Source organism: Astatotilapia calliptera, chromosome 2 (genome assembly GCF_964374335.1).
Source record: "Astatotilapia calliptera chromosome 2, fAstCal68.1, whole genome shotgun sequence".
In the NCBI taxonomy this organism is placed as follows: domain Eukaryota; kingdom Metazoa; phylum Chordata; class Actinopteri; order Cichliformes; family Cichlidae; genus Astatotilapia; species Astatotilapia calliptera.
In genome coordinates, this window is record NC_137423.1 from 24,312,679 (window position 1) to 24,333,273 (window position 20,595).

Consider the following 20,595-nt stretch of genomic DNA (forward strand, 5'->3'; position numbering starts at 1 on the left):
GTGATGAACTGTGCCAGCCCTTCTCCCACGCTTACACTCTGCATCTCTGTCCTGCCTGCGCTGTCATAATTCTTTCACTGCAGGCGTCGCAGGTCGGCCAATCACAAAGGGCCAGGACACTTTAAGAGATGGTTTATTTATATTATGAGTGGAGCAGGTAAACCGAGCGTCACTTTTACTTAAATCTAAATGTAGATTAAGTATATGATTAAAAAGAAAAAAATGTCATGCTTAGCTGGTGGCTAAATTATTTTTTTTTCTTGGCTAAATAACGAGTCTGCTGTTGTGTATAGCTACAGCAAATTTGGTTGTGTGTGTGTGTGTGTCCTGACAACAGTCGCATAAAATAAGGTCAAGTGAGCAGCATTAATTTAAAGCTTAATAACAGCCTTAACCCGGTGGATATGAAGTTTGCTTCATGCTCTCCATGCAGGCAGTGTGGTAAACATGGTTTTTCCTTTCTCTTTCTCTTTGCAAGCATTTTGCTTTGTGCATACAGTGCAAAGTGCACTCATTTGTTTGTGTGGTGTTCGCGTGTGCGTCTAATGATGCCGTAGGTCATGACAGAAGGTGGCATTTGTTATTAATGATGACCTCAACACGAGGGGAGCCCTGCGGCCAAGCCTCAGGCAAGGAAAAACAAGAAGGAGGGAGGAGAGACACGAACCAGTACTGACACCAATACACCGTACAACAGGGGGAAACACACAGCCACACTGGACTGTCAAATGGAAAAGTTTTGGCTTTGAGTAGCTTTTTTTAAATTATGCATGCAGATTTTAAGAGTCATTCAGAGTTCAGCCCAAAAAGAGCAGGTCACCCTTTTTGTCTCTCAGTTGGCAAACCCACTGAAACATCTCTGCGGTGGCTTTTCTATGAAACTGCCTCTACACTCGGTTTGTGTGATATACTGTCAGTGGCTGTATTGTAAGACAATATCTGTACGGTATGAGATGAATTAGATGCGATCAGTTGTGAGTTTAAAGGGCAAACCAAGCAGAGGTGTTGTGTATATATGTGTTTCTCGCTGGATGGGTGCACAGGCAGGGCAGCGTGGAGGCAGGGAGCAGATGTCGGTGATTGATGGTGGCTGTCTGAATGGAGAACTTCTCGGGCTCAGCTTCTGTAAACTGGTGAGAACTGATGCAATAACCTTAACTGTAGACACCAGGCCATCAATAACATTCACACAGAGCAGTGATAGCCTACAAATACAGATGGGGATGTGTGTGCACTTTTTTTTCTTCTCTGGAACAAACATAAAGAACTATGACAGTCAGACTGATAACATGCGTGGAATCAGCAAGCAAAACAAATTACACCTTGGTGCCTTCATATTATGCCAGAATGCCTGCTTGTAAAAGGCAGTAAACCCCCCCCACAAAAAACAACAAAGTGAACAAAAGTTTTTGAAATAACGGGTTCTTGGTTTCAGACAGCGGTTGAATAAAAGCAGCTCATTTTGAGTCAGCAACCACTGATTTTGCTGATTGAAAGACAGCTTTTCTTAGCAGCCTGGTAATTAAACTCGGGAACTGTACATGAGTTAGATGAAAAATATATTTTAATGTTTCCAGTTTGCTCATTTTAAACTGAGAACCCTGTGAAAAGGGTCTCTTGAACCTAAGTACTTCATTCATGATAATGTGCATGATAAAAGACTGTCCGTGGCAGGGCATCCACAGAGGTGACGTTTAATGTGGAAGACTAATAAATAGTAGAAATGTAACAGTTTAGTAATAAAGTGTAGATGTTGTATCCTAAATTATTGGTTTAATGTATCTACTGCTTCTTATTAACAACACTTAATAATCTGCCCTTAAAATCTCAAGAGCTAAACTGTCACCTGAGGCTGTCTCCAAAAGCAACTAATCCCCTTCAGTATTAAAATTTGAAACTATACAGCATAAAAATGTTCTGTTCTGGTCTTTTTAGCAGATTTTAACAATGCTGAATGTAAAACACTGTACACCATAACAGCACCTTCACAGCACCACTGACTTGGCGTTATAAAGCTAAAACTACATTGAGTTGAATTAACATTGTTATGGAAGCCTGTTCACAGTCTGCTAGGCTGCATTTGAGCTAATTCCAATAACCAAATGAGGGATGAGCCTGACTAGTCAGCTAGATCAGGGGTGTCAAACTCAAATACACAGTGGGCCAAAATTCAAAACTGGAACAAAGTTGCGGGCTAACGTTAATAGTTATTGAAATATATTTATTCCTCCAGATATAAGAATGAATCTTTTCTTATGGACTCAAACACATTTTGCTGAAAAACTGAATATGGAACAAGCAAAGCTTAATACTAAACAATATATATATTAGCTGTATAATACCAGTAGGCCAGCTCTAATAGTAATTTGGTATGGCTTCGCGGGCCAAATGTAATCAGGCTGCGGGCCAAATGTAATCAGGCTGCGGGCCAAATGTGGCCCGCGGGCCAGAGTTTGACACCTATGAGCTAGATGTTTGAATGTTTGCCAAATTTGCTAGTCTGTGTCAGAAATAATAGTCTGTTTAATGGATTATTTTTCTTTAATTAATGCAGAAAGGCAGTTACTCGCTCAAAGATGGTTCAAAGATGACACCACTGGCGACTACCTGGGGCTACAGCCCTGACACACAGCCAGCACCCTACTCACGTTCTTTCTACCAGTGGAAACAAGCTGGGGAAAAATAAACTGATGACAGCTGTCCTAACTAGCACTGATGTATAAAACCTGGAGAATAACAGGAACATAACCAAGCATCCATAGCCAGGTGTAATCATGTTCTGGATGTGAATGCTAGCAAGCGTAAACCAACGCGGCTGCTGTTAGTATCACAAAGGTTAGACATACTCTGCCATCTAATCTGATGCTGTGTGTTTGTAACTTTATAAAGGACAAAAAATGGCCCACATTTCAGCGGCTTCCAAATAATATTGAACAAGGAACACGTTTGACAATTTCATATTGCTCCTGTAACACACATAACATATTTGCTGTAATGTGGACTCAGTTTAAATGTTTTCTTAGGATCTTTTACACTAGTCTAACTTTTTTCTCTTGGTTACACGACTAACAAATTAGTGATTTAAACAAGAGAAAAACAAACTGTAGCTACTGTCGGTGAAATGCACCCATACAGCTGTCTGTGGACTTTGCTAATAAAGCTAGCTAGCATTAGCCCATAATGTAGCGCTGTTCCCTCTCATCCAGCTATATTCATTTATGGCTCCAAACAACCTAATTGCAAAAAACGCCATTTCAAAAACCAGTGGGTGATGACACAGTGTGTGTGTCCATCACAATATTCTTACAAGCGTATAAACATTCACTTTTCATATTTTTAAACACTATTTTTAGCAGTTGCTAAGGAAACTGCCAACATAACATCCTAGTACTGGATCATGCGTAAACTGCGGTGGTTACTGTGATATCTTCCTTTAGCCAAACTACTGTTTTTGTGAATAATTAGTCAGAACCATTTTCTTCATATTATCTCCCTGTTGTGTTTTTAATAACCCTTTATAAAGGTAACAACAAAGAGACACCGCCTTCGTGATATAATCTGGAGTTCAAGGGACCTGCTCTGCCTAGTTACAGTTGCTAAGCTATGGTTGGACAGTCTGTGTTTGATGGAAGGGGCTGTGAACAGTCAATTGCGATGATAGGATCCTTTTCCTTTTAACAATGCGGAGGTGAGAAAGTGATGATCCTATCATGGGAGAACTGCTGGCTTCAAATGCCAAAGCTGCGTTATTTATCTTTTACTGTCCTTGATGCTCCAGCAGACGAGACATCACAATAGACCAACAGCCAACCACCACATTAAATTTATATCCCCTCCTTTCTTTATCTGATAAAAATGTGTATAAATTTGTCCTGAAATGTTTGTGCCTTTTTTGTATGTCCGACGAATTCTTTTAAACTTAAGCCACATACATAACTAATACTTAGCTTGACATCTTTTTAAAAGAACAGCTGTATGCTTTTGTTGTGCTATGAGGCCACGTTTTTATGCTAAAATTTGATTATACATTGTGAAAACATAAAAAAGAGTGAATGTTTTTACCATTTGCAGTATGTTGTTGAGTCTCTCAGTCTCACAGTCAATGATAATCTGGCCCTCCTTTCGCTTGTCCAAATCCTGGAACACCTTCGCAAAGGCATTACTCGATATGGTCTCCACATTGACTGAGGTCACCAGCCAATTCCTCTCTGCTGCCGTGTCAAGAACCTTCTGCAGCACAGACAGACCTGGAAGACAAGCAAATGAGAACATGTGTTTTTGCCAAGTGTACGGAATAACTGAAATGCGCAAAGAAAGCTCTGGAGGTAACTGTGTGGGCACCTGTAACAGAACTTCTGCAAAGATGATGAATGACTAGTTGGTATTCATCTACTGGGAGCAATCCAACAGTGTCTACATCTTATTAGACAGCATGCGAAATAAATTACATGCGGGGTAACCTCATGCTTTGTGTAGTTATATTATGAACTGCAAGATAAATTAAGACAACTTGTGAGCCAAACAGAAGCTGCACAGAAACCCAAACTGCCCCTGATAAGCTTATCCATCAGAATCTCCCTTGTAGCTCTGGTGATAAAGTGTAACGAATGCGATAGTCCATTAAGCACACTGACATATACAGGTGCACATTTCCAACTCGCACACCGCCGGGCTAAATAATCACCATTTTCATGGTAACAAACAATCAGCTAGACGACACACTCACAGTAAGCTTTAAGTCCTCCAAGCCCCAATTACAGGTGGCTCTACTCAATTACACTGTCACCAATACCCTGCTGACTCATTCGAGCATCACAGAGAAGCAGGTAGAGCAGCCAAAAAGCTAAAGGCTCATGCTAAGACAGGATATAAAAGGTGATTATGGAACACATTGATCTTGAGCTCTGATTTACAACCTGAGTCACTGTTGTACTTCTTTGCTGCTGGCAGCAGACCAATCAGATTCCTCTCAAGCTGGCAGCCGCAGTTGTTCCACAGAGTAAATAAAGTAATTTCACCCACGGCAGACTGGCAGCCATTACCCAAATGAATTATAGCAATCACAAAATTTAGAATTGCAAACTGATACACGACGTAGTTGTGTTTGCTTCTATGTTACTTAGCTGGCAAGCGCTGTTAAAGACTCCTTCGTTCCGCACATCACGCGGTTCACATATATTCTACGATAAATGCACGCAAATACTGGCTTTCCCACAACAACAGCAACAGCAGCAACAACACAGACCCTGTCAAAAGAAGAATGAGAAATGAAGTCACAGCCTCTGAAAGATGATTGCTTGGTCTTATTAGAATGCGCACCAGCTGCTCTCCAGGCAATTCACGCTGCTTTTTTTGACAACGGGTCATTAAGAAATAAAAAGATGGATGGTGTTTCACCTCTATATATGACCACAATATAGCACATGTAAATAAATTAGGGAACCAGACGAATGTGAGAATGCTGAATGGAACTGATACAGAGGGGTTGGTACATGGCTATTCCTTTTTACCTCATGGTGCCGACGCATTTAACAGAAAGATGAACGATAGAGTGATGAGCACGGGGAGACAGGAGATAGTGAGCTGTGAATAAAGTCACAAGGCCGGCTGTACTTTAATGGAGTCGAGCTGTAGTAAGTGTTTCAGCACCATGGACAGCACCACTCATTGTAACCAGGACCCGTGTTCCCAAATATGATAATCCTCCCAGAGAGCTCATCAAAAACTATAAAGAAAACTGTAAATAAAACTATAAGCAAAGAGTTCCAGCTTAAGACTGAGTCAGCTCAAAAGACAGAAAGGTGGTGACCCTGTCGCCAGGTATAACTCATTCTCTCAAAGGTTGTGCTTGGTTCAGTGAAAATGATGGGCAAAATTGGCAGACCTAATCATATAATTTACTCTGGAAATGGTTTAAACATGAATATAAAATTGTAATAAATAAGTTAGTTGCATAAATCTGAAGCCATACTTTAGTCTATGAAATATTTGAAAACACGGACCTACCAGTTTATTATGTTGGCATACTTTGCGCTTAATTATTAACAGTGAAAATTATTCAGCTTTTACAAATTACACCTACAACGCCGGGAAGTTCGCCATGTCTGTGAATGCTTTTGCAAGTCTGAGATGTGAAAAATAAAATGAACTGAATCATAATACGAGACCGTGGAAGAGCTGTAATTGTTTGTGTGATCACTCAGCTGATGAAAGCTGGACCGACCAAACTCATCACTGCTGCACTGCTGTGCTCTTTTTCTTTTTTTTCAGTTCAGTGTTATTGCGTTGGCTGGAAGATGTGAGTGAATTTTAAATGAGATCGACCACAAACATTATCTTAGCTCAGCATTTGGAGTTGACACACATGCAAATGCACAATTTATTATTATTATTATTATGCAGTCACTGTTATTATGGTGGGAAATTTAAATACTTAGTTACACTAGCTCCAAAAGTCACACCATTTCTAGCTTTACCTATTTCCATACAGCCACTGTGTAAAATCTTTGTATAATCCTGACTTTAAGAGAAACTCTGTGAATTTACTCATTATTTTCATTAGCAGCTACTTTTAGTACTGGGACACATTGAACCCAGAAGTTAATTGATTTTCATCTTTTCATTCTTTTGCTATTTATTTTAAATTCTTCTATTTCTTTTAAAAACCTAATATACTTATTTAGTTCTTAATCTGATTTTACCTTGGAATACAGCTGGTTAGCAGTTAAGGTGTGCTAAAATTAGTATTTGAATCTCATTAATGGATTCTAATGTTTTCTTTATTTTTCATTTGTTTTGTTACAGATGTATTGATTGCTTGCCTCACTGACCGACTGATTTACCTCAAATATCCTCTCGCATTTTTAAATGTGCTTGATGCACTCCTCTAAATCAAAGTCAGTCTGACAGGAGAACTCACAAAAATGTTCCCTCAAAGGCATACTGAGAGAGAATGATATCATAATGGAATCTGGCTGTCGTAAGCACCCTTTTGGCCAGAGGCAGTACATGGGCGACCAGGGCAACAGACAATCAAGAACAGAGAAAATAACACTTTAGCAAACTATTTCCTGAATATTGTTTATGATAGGTTTAATGGGCTATCAAATTTGTTTTCCCATTCTTGGCTTCTGAAAATAAAAATGATAGGCACATTTATTAGGGGATGCTGTAAGAGAGCAAGACAAATGGTAATAGAAAAGGGGGGAAATACTAAAGCCTCTCAGGTGGCAGGAGAGTGATAATGCATGTGATATATTTGTATGTCCTTGACTGCTTTGGATAATGGATTAAACACTGGACAAATGCTAACATAGGTAGACATTGAATATGAATGTATTAGACTAGAAATTAGAGAGCTTTTGGTCTTTTAAATCAGAAAAATGCAGGTTTACACAGTCTGGTCTGAAAGTACATCTACTAAGTGAGCAACACACCAATTTTACAGTAAAATACTGTATTTTTTTAAATTCTCAATTTAATAGTGTTAAAATGTTAATGTTTAGCTATGCTGTGTTTAAACTTTGATTCCTTGCCAATAACTGGACTTTTTTAAACCAGGAAGTGAAACTTCACAAAATTTGTTTTTGTGTCCTGGGTCATTGTAGGCAACAATAATCTAGCATTTTTGTTTGTTTGTTTGTTTGTTTGTTTGTTTGTTTGTTGTCATAAGAGAAAATCACAGAAATAAATGCACTGTGGCTCCTCCTCACAGAAAGTTCACACACAGTGCTCACCGCTACAGCCTATGCTATGATGGCTAGCCCTGTTAAGCTATGTTAATCTTTAGCTAGAAGTGGCCAAAGCTCCTGAAACAAAGTAAAGGTTCTGGCCAGTGTTCATACTCAGTGTTGTTTCATGTAGAGGACATTCCTACAAAAGCTGAGATCTTGTTATAGTTCCAAAAAAAAGGACACGGAGTTTAGGGTCCATAGACTATCGACATATGGTTGCACTTTGTTCCTCATAATGAATTTTAAGACAGAGTACAGACAAATGATGACAAATAGTTTTGTATGGTTATGGTAAACCTTATACTTTAAATTGTACTGTACCATAATATGTTGTTGTAACTTACAAGAGATACACTGTAGAGTGTACGAGAGTTTCATGCTAGAAAATTCAATTCAGTTCAATTCAATATAGTTTTATTTATATAGTGCCAATTCACAACATCTCCTGAAGGCACTGTCAACTTAACTGATGCAGTGTACCTAATAAAACATAGTTTGATGAAACATTTAGAAGAGGCAAACACAGCTGCTCTATACCATACTACACAAACTGATCAAACTAAATACGATTTCTTTTAAAGGCTTTAAATAACCATGTAGGAAGAGTGACTGCAGTATAGTATCCAAGCAACAGAGACGACTGATATGGATTCTGCTGGCTCCATCCCACTACTCACAGGGGTGACCCTCTCAGACACAAATATACACACACACACAGGCATACGCAGAATTCGTGAGTAGTTAATAAATGGATCACAGAAGATAAAAAATAATAATAATCTGAGGGGCATGTGTGGCCGCTACGGTCATCATGCATTGACAGGCCAAAGACTGCTGTGAAATCTCTACTGTCACTGCTTGATTGTGTGCTGTGTGGAATGACATAATGGCATCTGTCTTTTAAAGCTGACTTAAATCTGCTATTTGTCACACACAAGTCAAACACATAAGCAGATACAAGCTGCAATAAGCTGTCATACAGCCTAAATGTATTGAAGTGCGCCTGCTTTTGGGCATACACAAAAAATACACAAATCATGGTCATGCTCCAAAACCCACAACACCTGGGACAGATGGCCTGGCATTATGGGGAAAGCTATAGCTGTTTGGCTCTGGGGGAGATGGAGAGGAAGAAGCAGGAGGCTGACAGGTGTGCTACTTTATTCTTGTCTGACTATGCAGGAGTGTCATTAAAATGTTCAATTTAAATGCTACAGCACTCCTTTTTTTCTTTCATCGGACGGACAAAGGAACTGCAGCAACCCTGGTCTCTGTTGAGGAGCGCTCAATAAAAAGCTTAATCTTTCGTACCATTGTGCGATTTATCTGATAGTCAGTGCAGGTCAATATTTCTATTCGGTGCTCCCTGTCTGTAAAAAAGTGGTGGTCTAAAATAAGCGTTCTGATGACTGCTTGTTGCTGCACAATGGCTAAAATTGACCCTGCTGCTGTCGCCATGGCAATATAAAGATGACAACTGGTGGCTGGTCTAACTACTGGTACTGGCTGTCTTCGTCTGCACGCATGAAATTCCACCGTCAGATTCTGACATCCTTCTTTTTTGTAACGATGGAGGCAAGCCTAAACATCAAGTCAAACAGAGAGCCAGCAGCTTTCCTACCTGAGTTGGAACTGTACATGTAGACAAACTTGGACCATCCATAGTGTTCGATAACTCCCACCAGCGCATCCTGGAGCTCGGGCCTGAGCTGGATCACAAATTGGTTGGCTGTTTCAATGGGGAAGGATGGTGTCACAAAGCAGACGTGCAGTGCTCCACAGAAGGACATGAGCATGTTGACTGTCTTCCTGTCATACAGGCCAATGATGGCATACACACCTTTGGAGAACTGGGAGCAAACTGCAAGGGACAGAACAGAAAAACAAGCAGATATACAGGGTGTTAGTCTTTAAACCTTTGAACAATGAAATCAGCAAAAACATCAATCCAATTATCTTTTCATTGCTGTTACACAGCGTCTATTAAGCGACAAATTAAACTTTGTCGCCATCCTGCCTACATTTGCTAGTAGGATAAGAGTGATATGGTCCAATAGGCAATTATCGTAATTAGCCTGTAGAGCTATCGTGTGCAGGTCTGAAGCTTTTCTGAGTCTAAGGTTATAGTAAGATGAATATCCAGGAAATTGAGAAACGATCAGGCTAATCGAAAAAAATAATCATTTCACTGGATGTGGTTAGTCAAACTGAACTAACCACATCACACAACAGAATTTTGTCTGAATTAAAATCAATTTAATCCATGGTTTGGATTTAATTTTGGTTTTTAAAGTGGGAGGATAGAGAGAAAGAGGAAATAAATATCTGTGGCATGCCGGGTGCTGTGAAGTCTTTAGAGCCTGAGCTATTAACTAGTACTCAATAGCATGTTTATGCAGGGCTCATCTGCTGGTCCAGCTGCATAGCATTAATCTGTGTGTTTTGCCTTCAGTGAAAGGTGGAGGTGGTGGAGGCAGATTAGGTGTAGAGAGGTTAATCAATGCATCCCCAGGGTTCCACTGACATTTTACTAGCAGCAGGAGGCGGTTTCCAGCTCTCATTTGCCTTTCTCCCTCAGTCCCTTCATTTTTCTCTCTCTCATTGTCTGTCTGTCACTCTGATTTCTTTCACACCCCCTAAATTCTTAAAATAGCTAATTTATGTTCGTGATCTTCTCTCGGCACTTTATATCCTCACCGTGCTCTCAGTAGAGCATGGTATCTTTGCACTTCCAGGTCTGGTCTGGGCTATTTTCTGCTATGGCGATGGGTGGGCCTTACTTATCTCAGTATTTACCAAACAGATTGAAGACGGTGCCTGTACCCACACGAAGGCCAGCTTGCAGCTAGGAGCTGAGGGAAAGACAGAGAGCGAGGATGGCCCATACCCAAAATGCCTAACCTGTCACAGACCTGCACCCTCCGGTCAGGCACGTGTGTGTGACGGAGATAGAGGGAGAGTGAGGAACCGAGAGTGGGAGAAAAAACAGGGATATCACAGAAAAATACACGCACGTACACGCCATGAACACGCACACACATATGCAGCCTCTAGTGCTCCAAAGCCTGGTGAGTCACCCTACTTAAAGCAAGCCCTGAAATAGACATTTTGCGCCTCGCCACACTGACTCAGTAACAGAACTATCTTTTCTTCATGCTCTTGCTAATAAATGGACACTCTCTCAGCTACTGCTTTCCACTAGCACACATTATATATATCCCCTTACAATTTTCTAGGACCAATTTGATGCGGTGTCCTCCATGTTCTGCTTGAATAAAAGGTAACGGGAGCTTGTTTGACTTTTTGTGCAGTGCCCCATTACTCTGCCCTACAGCAGGTTACAATGTTTCACAGAATATGAGTCATTTCTCATCACTTCAGTGTGTGCGTTTGGAAAAAAAAACACAAAAACCATGCGACAGAGACCTCCTGCTCCGAGTTGGCAAGACAACCATGCGCCTGTCTAATTCGACATAAGCATTAGCGTAGCTCAGCAGTCCGAGTCTTGATAGCAGTACACACCGGTAGCATGTTGAGTCTGTTTGTGTGTGAGCAGCTCGTTAGTGTTGCTCCACATGTGTAACGGCACTGGACGCAGGGCTGAGAGACCTAAACTGATCTCAAAGACCCCGGCAACACCTGTCCACTCTGGCACTGCGTATCTCCTCGCCACAGTTACAGCTGCCATGGTGGCAGGACTGGGGTTGCCCTGGCAACAGTCTGTTTCTCTGGCAGGGATTACAGTAGCTCAGAGCTGCTAAAGGACTTTCGTAAGATGGAGTGGGAATTGTGGAGTGTTTGGACATTTTGTCATAATTAGGGTTTTCACCTCGAGGAATTAGCAAATTTGCAAAAGTGACTTGGTTTTGCAAAATCCTTAGATAATTTCTGAAATAATGAAAGACAGTAGGGCTTCACTGCATCCCATTTTTATTATCACTTAAAACGAGAAAGGGATAATGCCCAACAAATTCTGACTTGCTATAACTGCGAGGTAAAGCTCTGCTGATTCTCATTTAGAAGCTATTTATCCTTTTTTAAGGTTGTTATTATTGGTTATATAAATAACCCCAGTTCCAACATCTCCAGCTTAGCTCAGCTCAGGCTCTCTATACATACAAATTAATGCCGGGGGGAGCAATTTAGAAACACCAGCACCCAGAATTCAGGTTCTACTTGTTACACTTCCTTATAATAATGTTACTTTTAGAAGTGTTTTGTGACATTATAACATTAAAAAACATCCAAAATTGCAAAATTACTGCCATTAAAAGGAAATTTGTAACATTAAAACATTTATGCCATTAAAAATAAGCATGAAACAAGAAGAGTTTACTGTTATTGAAATGGATCTTGTTACATTATGAGGTCCATTAGAAATGAACTTGTAATAACAGAAAATTATTGTCATTAAAATGTTAATTTACAAGTTTACTGCCATTAAAAATCAACTGCAAATGATAATAAACATTACAGCCTTACCTACAGAGAATTACTCATTAACATATTTTTGCCTTATCAAAAATGAACACTGTTTACATCAGGTTTTGCAGTTTCAGTCAGAGTATTGAATATCCTATCATCTATGCCATGTATTAACTTTAACCCGTTTCATATCAAGCTGACACTGGTAGCATTTCCTCCACCACATCACCAATAAGAGACTGAACTCTTTAGCCACAATAAAAGCTAGCCATTGCTTTTTCTGAGCTGTCAGTGGCCACCAGTGTGTGAGTTTAGCTAGCAGATATCACAATGATTTGTGTTTACTCATAACTTTGTCAGTGCCCGTTTTAAAAAACTAGTCTCTCTGAATCTCCCTGGCTGAGCTACACAGTCATCTTCACTGGGGCTGGTATGGTAAAAATTTTTACTGTGAAGGATGGTACATCTGGAAAAAGTAACTAAACTACAAAAAACAAAAACACTAAAGGATACTTTTCTCTCTGCTTCATCTTTCCTTTTCATCCATTTTGGCCTTGTCGGCATAAAAGCAGTTAGACCGTGAGCTCCTGTGTGCCAAGGATCATACTATGCGAGTGAGAAATATCTGTGACTTTTTGCTCGTGAAGTTAACTGTTTAAAAGAATTTAAAGCTCTGTGCTCCTGATCGGCTGCCCACCACTAAACGCTAAAATTATAATATTTCAACAGCCGTGTATAAGCCGAGCATCCATGTAACAAATGATTTAACTGTAAAACTGTGACAAATTACCTGCGGTGTATGATAGCAGCCTTGGTGATTTCTTTATACTTTCTCTTTTTGTGGGATAAATAAATGATAAATGTGGGAGTTAGCAGATATTTGATAAACTCATACACACAGCGGATTGCAATCAGTCTCTGAGAGTTTCATTACTAACCTCTTAACTCTTACAGTTAGGCCTGTGTGTGTTTACTATCGAAATCTTAACATTGTCTAATGGTGCCTATCTGTAACTGTGCTTCATTTTAAATGAATGTAATTCATCAACCTGATTATTATGAGTGACTATCATTTGCCTGTTTTGGTGGCTCCTCCCTAAGATGGCAGCACTGTAAAAAAATATGTGAGAACCCCACAAAGTTAAGTTTAAATGCATTACCACCAATTACCCATAACAATGTCCAAAAAGTCAGCAACTAATTGTTTACTGCATACAGCTGCAGGAAAGCTCATTGGAACCGAGCTGGCATTTTTATCCATACCAGGCTTTTCTTATGAATGAACAAGATGTTGATTTGCATTTGTTGTGGCCAAAGAGCTTTGGGCGGCAGAAAAAAGGAGAGAAAGAAAGAGAGAAAGAGAGTGAGAGAAACTCAATTCCTAAAGGGGCTGATACTCACGCAACAGGAGGAACTGTCAGAAACAACTCACGCACTCACGTCTTCCCTGTTCTCTGTTTCCTATGCCCTGCAGCTGTTCTTCTGCTTAGCATGAGCCAAATTTTAAATGACAGACGTGTCTATGCTGGCTGCATGAAAGAGGGATGTTTGTGACAGTTGCTCCTGCATCTGACGGGCTATTGGGCCGGTGTTTGGAAAAGGTGCCTCCTTAATAGTGACCATAACGGTTTACGATAGAAATATGGATAGACGACTTGATGGCTAAAAAAAGTACACTTTAAGTATTAAAACAGCATCCTGTTAGTTTTGATGGATAGGAAAAAAATATATTCGACAGATTTTTGGGAAAACAAAAGAAATTCATTTAAGGATATGTCAGTATTCGCCGGAAATATATATATAAAAAACACCCAGCACGCCCCTGCGGGCGGTTTATCCTTCAAGCTCGGGTCCTCTACCAGAGGCCTGGGAGCTTGAGGGTCCTGCGCAGTATCTTAGCTGTTCCCAGGACTGCGCTCTTCTGGACAGAGATCTCCGATGTTATTCCCGGGATCTGCTGGAGCCACTCGCCTAGCTTGGGAGTCACCGCACCTAGTGCTCCGATTACCACGGGGACCACCGTTACCTTCACCCTCCACATCCTCTCGAGCTCTTCTCTGAGCCCTTGGTATTTCTCCAGCTTCTCGTGTTCCTTCTTCCTGATATTGCTGTCATTCGGAACCGCTACATCGATCACTACAGCCGTCTTCTTCTGTTTGTCTACCACCACTATGTCCGGTTGGTTAGCCACCACCATTTTGTCCGTCTGTATCTGGAAGTCCCACAGGATCTTAGCTCGGTCATTCTCCACCACCCTTGGGGGCATCTCCCATTTTGACCTCGGGACTTCCAGGTTATACTCGGCACAGATGTTCCTGTACACTATGCCGGCCACTTGGTTATGGCGTTCCATGTATGCCTTGCCTGCTAGCATCTTGCACCCTGCTGTTATGTGCTGGATTGTCTCTGGGGCATCTTTACACAGCCTGCACCTGGGGTCTTGCCTGGTGTGATAGACCCCAGCCTCTATGGATCTTGTGCTCAGAGCTTGTTCTTGTGCTGCCATGATTAGTGCCTCTGTGCTGTCTTTCAGTCCAGCTTTGTCCAGCCACTGGTAGGATTTCTGGATATCAGCCACCTCCTCTATATATATATATATATATATATATATATATATATATATATATATATATATATATATATATATATATATATATATATAAGTCAGAGGTGTCAAGGTGCCCTTGCACATGCCTGCCTCCCAGCAGCTCCAGCTCCACATCAGCTGTTCCCTAACCTGTGTACAGAAACGCGGTATTAAAAAATTGCTTCTTTGTGTGGGTGTATGTGATTCTTTTTTTCAATAGTCCGGGTTTGCTTGACATGCCAAAAAGAAATAAATAAGAAAAAAATAATCAATGCAGCTGAATTGAATTGTACCAAGAGCCCTCACAAATGTATTTTTAGGGCTTCACACAAACAGGTTTGAAAGAATCAATACTGTATAACAAATGTCATTTGAGTGCTGTGCCTAATGCTAAATCAGTAATTGATGTAATCTGGACTCACAGGTATACGGAGACCATAGACAAACCACAAATTCTGATATGTGTATCAGAATCACAAACACACGCAGACACACACAGGAGGGACACACGTATCTACTATTTTCCTCCCTTGGGTTATACATGCTATTATAATGTGCAACATTAAGGTCAGCGGTAGACAGGAAATTTCACAGCAACAGGAAGCTGGGTTTAGCTGGAGGGAGCATACTGATTGGAGAGTTCTTGTTCAGTCATCCATAAAGATCGTTTTTTTTGATAGAGCCTCACTACTGAGAAGTGACATGCCAGATGACTCCATAAAATAGGACATCCGATTTGGTTGCTCATCTTATCCTCTGGTCGACTGTATACCGTTCTCAGTTTGGTGAATTATTTACTGTGAAACTTCAAAGAAATCTGTTTCAAATGCTATGAAATCATGAATTTTTCCTGCGGGCATCACTAGACTAAGACTGAGCGCTGCAAGCTGCTAAATCCAGCTTTCTTCTAGCTCAGCATACTGTTGCTAGACTGATTCATAAAGTCATCTCATCCAATCCTACACCTTTACGTCATCACGATTTTCCAACTAGTCCCTTTTCAGCCTATAGAAAGAGGAAAACCAAACACATTATTCAATTGTTCATGAATTCTTGAAAAAGGAAATTAAAAAAATAAGAAATTAGGAAACAAAAAATGCCCAGTGTGAGAAATTTAAAGGTCCTGTCTAAATTTTTCCCCTCACAACCCTGGAGCAACATCATAAAATCAAGGGATGAACATCGAGATCTGTTACAAAAGAGCTCCGAAACTACTGCACGGATATAAAACTGCAGATTTCCTGTAGTTCCAATGAAGCTATTAAGGTTTGATTGATTAATCAGCACAGTTACATTTTATAAAGGAATGAATGCACAGTGACCAGCGGCTGTGAACCTGTAGCACCATTTTATAGAAACGGTACGCAAAATTCAAGGTAAGTCAAGTTTCTTGTGGATCTTATGCTTCCAATCCTGCCCCCCAAAATGACAACTACGGGTAAGATTCCTACATGTATCGTTCATATCAACACAAAATCAAATCCTCAGATCATTTATATTTAAATATATTTTCATTTAAAATGTCTTTATACATAAAATCCTGATGATGATAATGAGACGCTTTTATAATTAGCCCTGGGACACACTGCTTATTTGGCCTATTTTTCCAAGTGATACAAAGTGGTTCTCAACACTCGAGACAGTGGAATGATCTGTCAATAGTCCTATTTATGTCAGATAAAAACAACATCACATAACTGAAAACCTCAAGTATAGTTTCAGTGTCCACAATAGGTTCTAATCCTGCTAAGCACCTGCACAATTTATCACTGTCCTGTGGACTTTTTGTTTAGTACGAAATACCAAATATCCCAGTTCTATCATTTCTAACAGCAGGTGTTAGGCTGCGGTAAAACTAGTGTTGAGATATGTACAGCATTGCACAGTCACTACCCAAATGATTCTAGCAGGTTGATGTCTTTCTTATCTTTCTTACACTGTTTATTACTGGAAGCGAAGATACTTTTTTGATTCTTGAACTGTCATGTAATAGATTTTATAGGCCTTCATATAAAATTTAGGGGGGGACAAAATCAGCAGCAATCCACTAGGCTGTCAAACATTTCCTTTTAGAAGTGAATGTATTGGTTGCAGTGTAGGTATGAACCTAGTAGCTAAAGCAACAGAGAGGCTAGTTGGATACCATTTCCCGTTTTTCTGCACCTGGTTCTGTAATGAAAGCCTTAAATTCCTCACAAAATAACGAAAAATCTATATAAAAAACATTTTAAATTTTTTGTTTTCAGAAAAGTAAACTTCCTTTTCTTTGCTGGCTTACACTGGTAATCCTAGGGTCTGGTACTTTTCTGCACTTAGTTTAAAGTATCCTTTGGAAACATGAGTGGAATGACACCAGCAGGAAGGCAGCTGTCACATGAGGCAGCAAAATACACCACCTTCACAAGGGTGAAGGGTCACTCAATCAACCACAGAGCACTTTGAGGGGAGATAAACACATCTGACACCAGACACTGCTCGGCGCACAGTTATCCTCCACTCAGCCACCCATGGCTAATAACTGCCAGATAATGTATGTAATAAAAACAGAGAGCATGTTGTGGTCCCTCTGGTCTCATCCATCTTCAGGAGAGCTAATCAGCTATGTTAATGAAAGGACGAGCAAAAGAAGTCAATAACCGATTCAATCAGACCGCACATTTGTATGCAAGCATTCAGACCTGATTTTTCTTTTAAGGGTAAAAAACAATACCCCTTCATAAACGTTAAGCGCTAGCTCAAAAATATTTCAATAAAAAAAATAAAAAATAACAATAATGTCTCACTGGGTTTGACAAGACAGCGTATCACACACAGATCGTGCTTGTAAAGAACCCCCCAGGTGATGGGGTGGAGGTGGCCTACTCTGCGAGCCCTCCAACACAGCATGACTCACACAGTGCAATCAATCTCCTTCTGCGCAGAGGACAGGGACCCAGGGGACCAAAACACAGCACCAACCCAGATCTGCATGAAAGTCTCCAGACATGACTGCGTAGGAGGGTTTCGCTGTCAAAGCAGTTTTCAGTTGCATCGCCTTAAAAATCCTGAAAAATCTGCCAACGAGTATTTTTAGTCATAGCGCATTGTAGTGGTAATTCTTTGATCCATGTATGTTCCAGAAAATCGATACTTAAGAGTTAAGGGAGTCAAAACTGGTTCAAGAGGTTTTAAAAAGGGCGTTGGTTTTTTGACAGACGGCAATTTGTTGCTCCAGCGATTTGTTGTTTCCCAGGTTAAACAGCGTTACCTTCCCAAGCTCAAAAGAGATGTACTTCCTCAACAAAAGCAATAAAATTGTGTTTTGCAACAAAGAAAAAGGGAAAATTGAGATACAGGATAAAAAAGAGTGGCTGAAGGAGTAAGAAAGGGGGCAAAATAAGGAAAATATCGACTAAATCCAGAGAGGAAGACGCTGAACTCTGGGGGAGATGTGGGACCAACAGTTGAACAACCAAACAGGACTTAGACTGTAAGTCAGGGCGCACTGGATACTCATGAGAGTTTATATTAGTTGAAAACGGGGCCACGGAAGGTTAATAAGGATGAGCAAAAAATGAAGTGAGTCTTGAAAATGTAGGTGACAGCAGACAGAAGGCAAAGAAAGAGAAGCACGGGTGTCTGTGAGAGGAAATGATAAGGAGAATGCTGCGAACAAAGAGAACAGATGCCAGCCTAGCAGTGGGAAATAAAGGGACCACACAGTGAAATCTAGATCTCTCCTATTTCCTCTAAGTAATAAAACAATGGCACCGCATCGCCTCATTAAATGGGTAATCGAGGGTGTGAAAGCACTCCCCTCCGCTCCGAACATCTCTCTCTCTTCTGGTGTCTCACTCTCTAACCCTTTCACGCCAAGCTATTGTCTCTCCTTCTTACTGTTTCTCACCACGTCTCCAATCTGGTTTGCTGCGGAGCCCTGCCGCCTGCTGAACAAATGCTTACCTGGGCAACGGGTCAGAAACATAGCCCAGACCAGCTCCTGTCAGGGGGTATGGAAACTCCAATTATCTCCTTAACAATTATCCCTTCGCAATTATCTCCCCATCTGCGTATCAGTGTCGACAGGTGCAGAGGGACAGTCCCGCTCACACGCTTTCATTTCTCTGACAGGGGAAGTGATGGAAGTGGATATGAGGGGCAAGGAGAGCCAAACTCACAACCTGCAAGCTAATTCACTAGGAACCTCTGTATGAATTAAAAACCTTCTTCAACAGATTCCAGCCGAGCTCGTGGGAAATGATTGTGGTCACTGAGCAGAATTTATGAGCGCTGCAAAAAATCATTTCTATCTAGGGCTGCAAAAGTAGAAAATGTATTTATTTGAAAAAAAAAAACACACCTAGCAAACATTTGACTGTTAGTGCTTGATAAATGAATAATGTTATAGCCAGTTTTTTCTCAGCTAACTAATTGAGCCATTGACTCCAACTTGCAGATACTAGAGACAATCAATAACAGTACAGGACAAGGCACCTATGGATAATTCATGGATTAAATCCGCTACCCTGATGTATTTAAATCTTGATATCGATAACTCCGTAGAGTGGATTAGTCTCAGGCGTTTGAGGAACTGTGTACACATGCAGTTACACTACAGAATGTATGCGGCTCACAGGTTTGACAGATGAGTTCTATCATTAACACAAGAATACAAAAGCAAAAGCGCAAGGAATTAATTTGAAAGTGTAAAAAGGAATCAGCTGAACATGAGCAATATAAGGAGATCGTTTGCATTTGAGTGTGTGTGGGGGGGTTGAGGACTAGTAACAGGCATCAGAAGAATTTTGAACACCTCAAAACTCATTCCATCATCTCAAACGGAGGCATTGCAGAGTTACACAGAGTAAGGTGTTGTGTTGGTTATTACTTTTAAAATGTCCCTGAATGTTTTTTTTAGAAATTGTGGTGGCTGTGTCTGATGTTACCATGTGAATCCTGTGTAAAATGGCAATTTGAGCTTGTATAGGCTAGACAGCTCATGCGCGAGTATTTAGAGATACTCCAGTGCTTAACAAAAATAAAGTAACGTCATTACTGTCGAAATATAAAGTTGTGGTTGTGTGTGTTAGTCACAATATTGGAATTTTAAACTTGCTACAGATACTCAGGAAAATACTTCAAATTTGATACCATGGGGCGATTGTGGCTCAAGAGTTGGGAGTTCGCCCATCTATCCATCAATTTCCATTGATGGATAGATGGGTGAGATACATATAAATCTCCCTTTCACTTTCCTTGAGAGGTTGGTATGTGTGTTCCTCAAACTCACCTGGGAATTTGAGAGTATTTCACAGTATCTTTGCTGTTACCAGGACAGCACTGCACCTACAGCTTGATGTCATCCATGTACGGGAGGTGGGTTATGGCTACTCCACTCTTGACTCTACAGGGAGTGCAGAATTATTAGGCAAGTTGTATTTTTGAGGAATAATGTTATTATTGAACAACAACCATGTTCTCAATGAACCCAAAAAGTCATTAATATCAAAGCTGAATGTTTTTGGAAGTAGTTTTTAGTTTGTTTTTAGTTTTAGCTATTTTAGGGGGATATCTGTATGTGCAGGCAACTTAACAAAAAACAAATATATACCCATTTCAATTATTTATTTTTACCAGTGAAACCAATATAACATCTCCACATTCACAAATATATGTTTCTGACATTCAAAACAAAACAAAAACAAATCAGCGACCAATATAGCCACCTTTCTTTGCAAGGACACTCAAAAGCCTGCCATCCATGGATTCTGTCAGTGTTTTGATCTGTTCACCATCAACATTGCGTGCAGCAGCAACCACAGCCTCCCAGACACTGTTCAGAGAGGATATCTTCCCCACTCGCTGTCTGAG

General features: G+C 40.4%; 1 protein-coding gene across 2 annotated transcripts in view; it reads right to left on the reverse strand.

Moving 5' to 3' along the window:
• The window catches only part of gria1a (glutamate receptor, ionotropic, AMPA 1a), a 74,105-nt gene that overhangs the window by 43,066 nt on the left and 10,444 nt on the right, over positions 1 to 20,595 (reverse strand). For both annotated transcript variants that reach the window (XR_003274165.2, XM_026188844.2), the window contains exons 3-4: positions 9,355 to 9,594; positions 4,063 to 4,247 (exon numbers count right to left, since the gene is read on the reverse strand). Coding sequence is in view for 1 of the 2 variants with exons in the window: in XM_026188844.2 (XP_026044629.1) it covers positions 4,063 to 4,247; positions 9,355 to 9,594 (425 nt within the window). In the remaining variant the exon portion in view is untranslated. The remainder of the gene's footprint in view (positions 1 to 4,062; positions 4,248 to 9,354; positions 9,595 to 20,595) is intronic.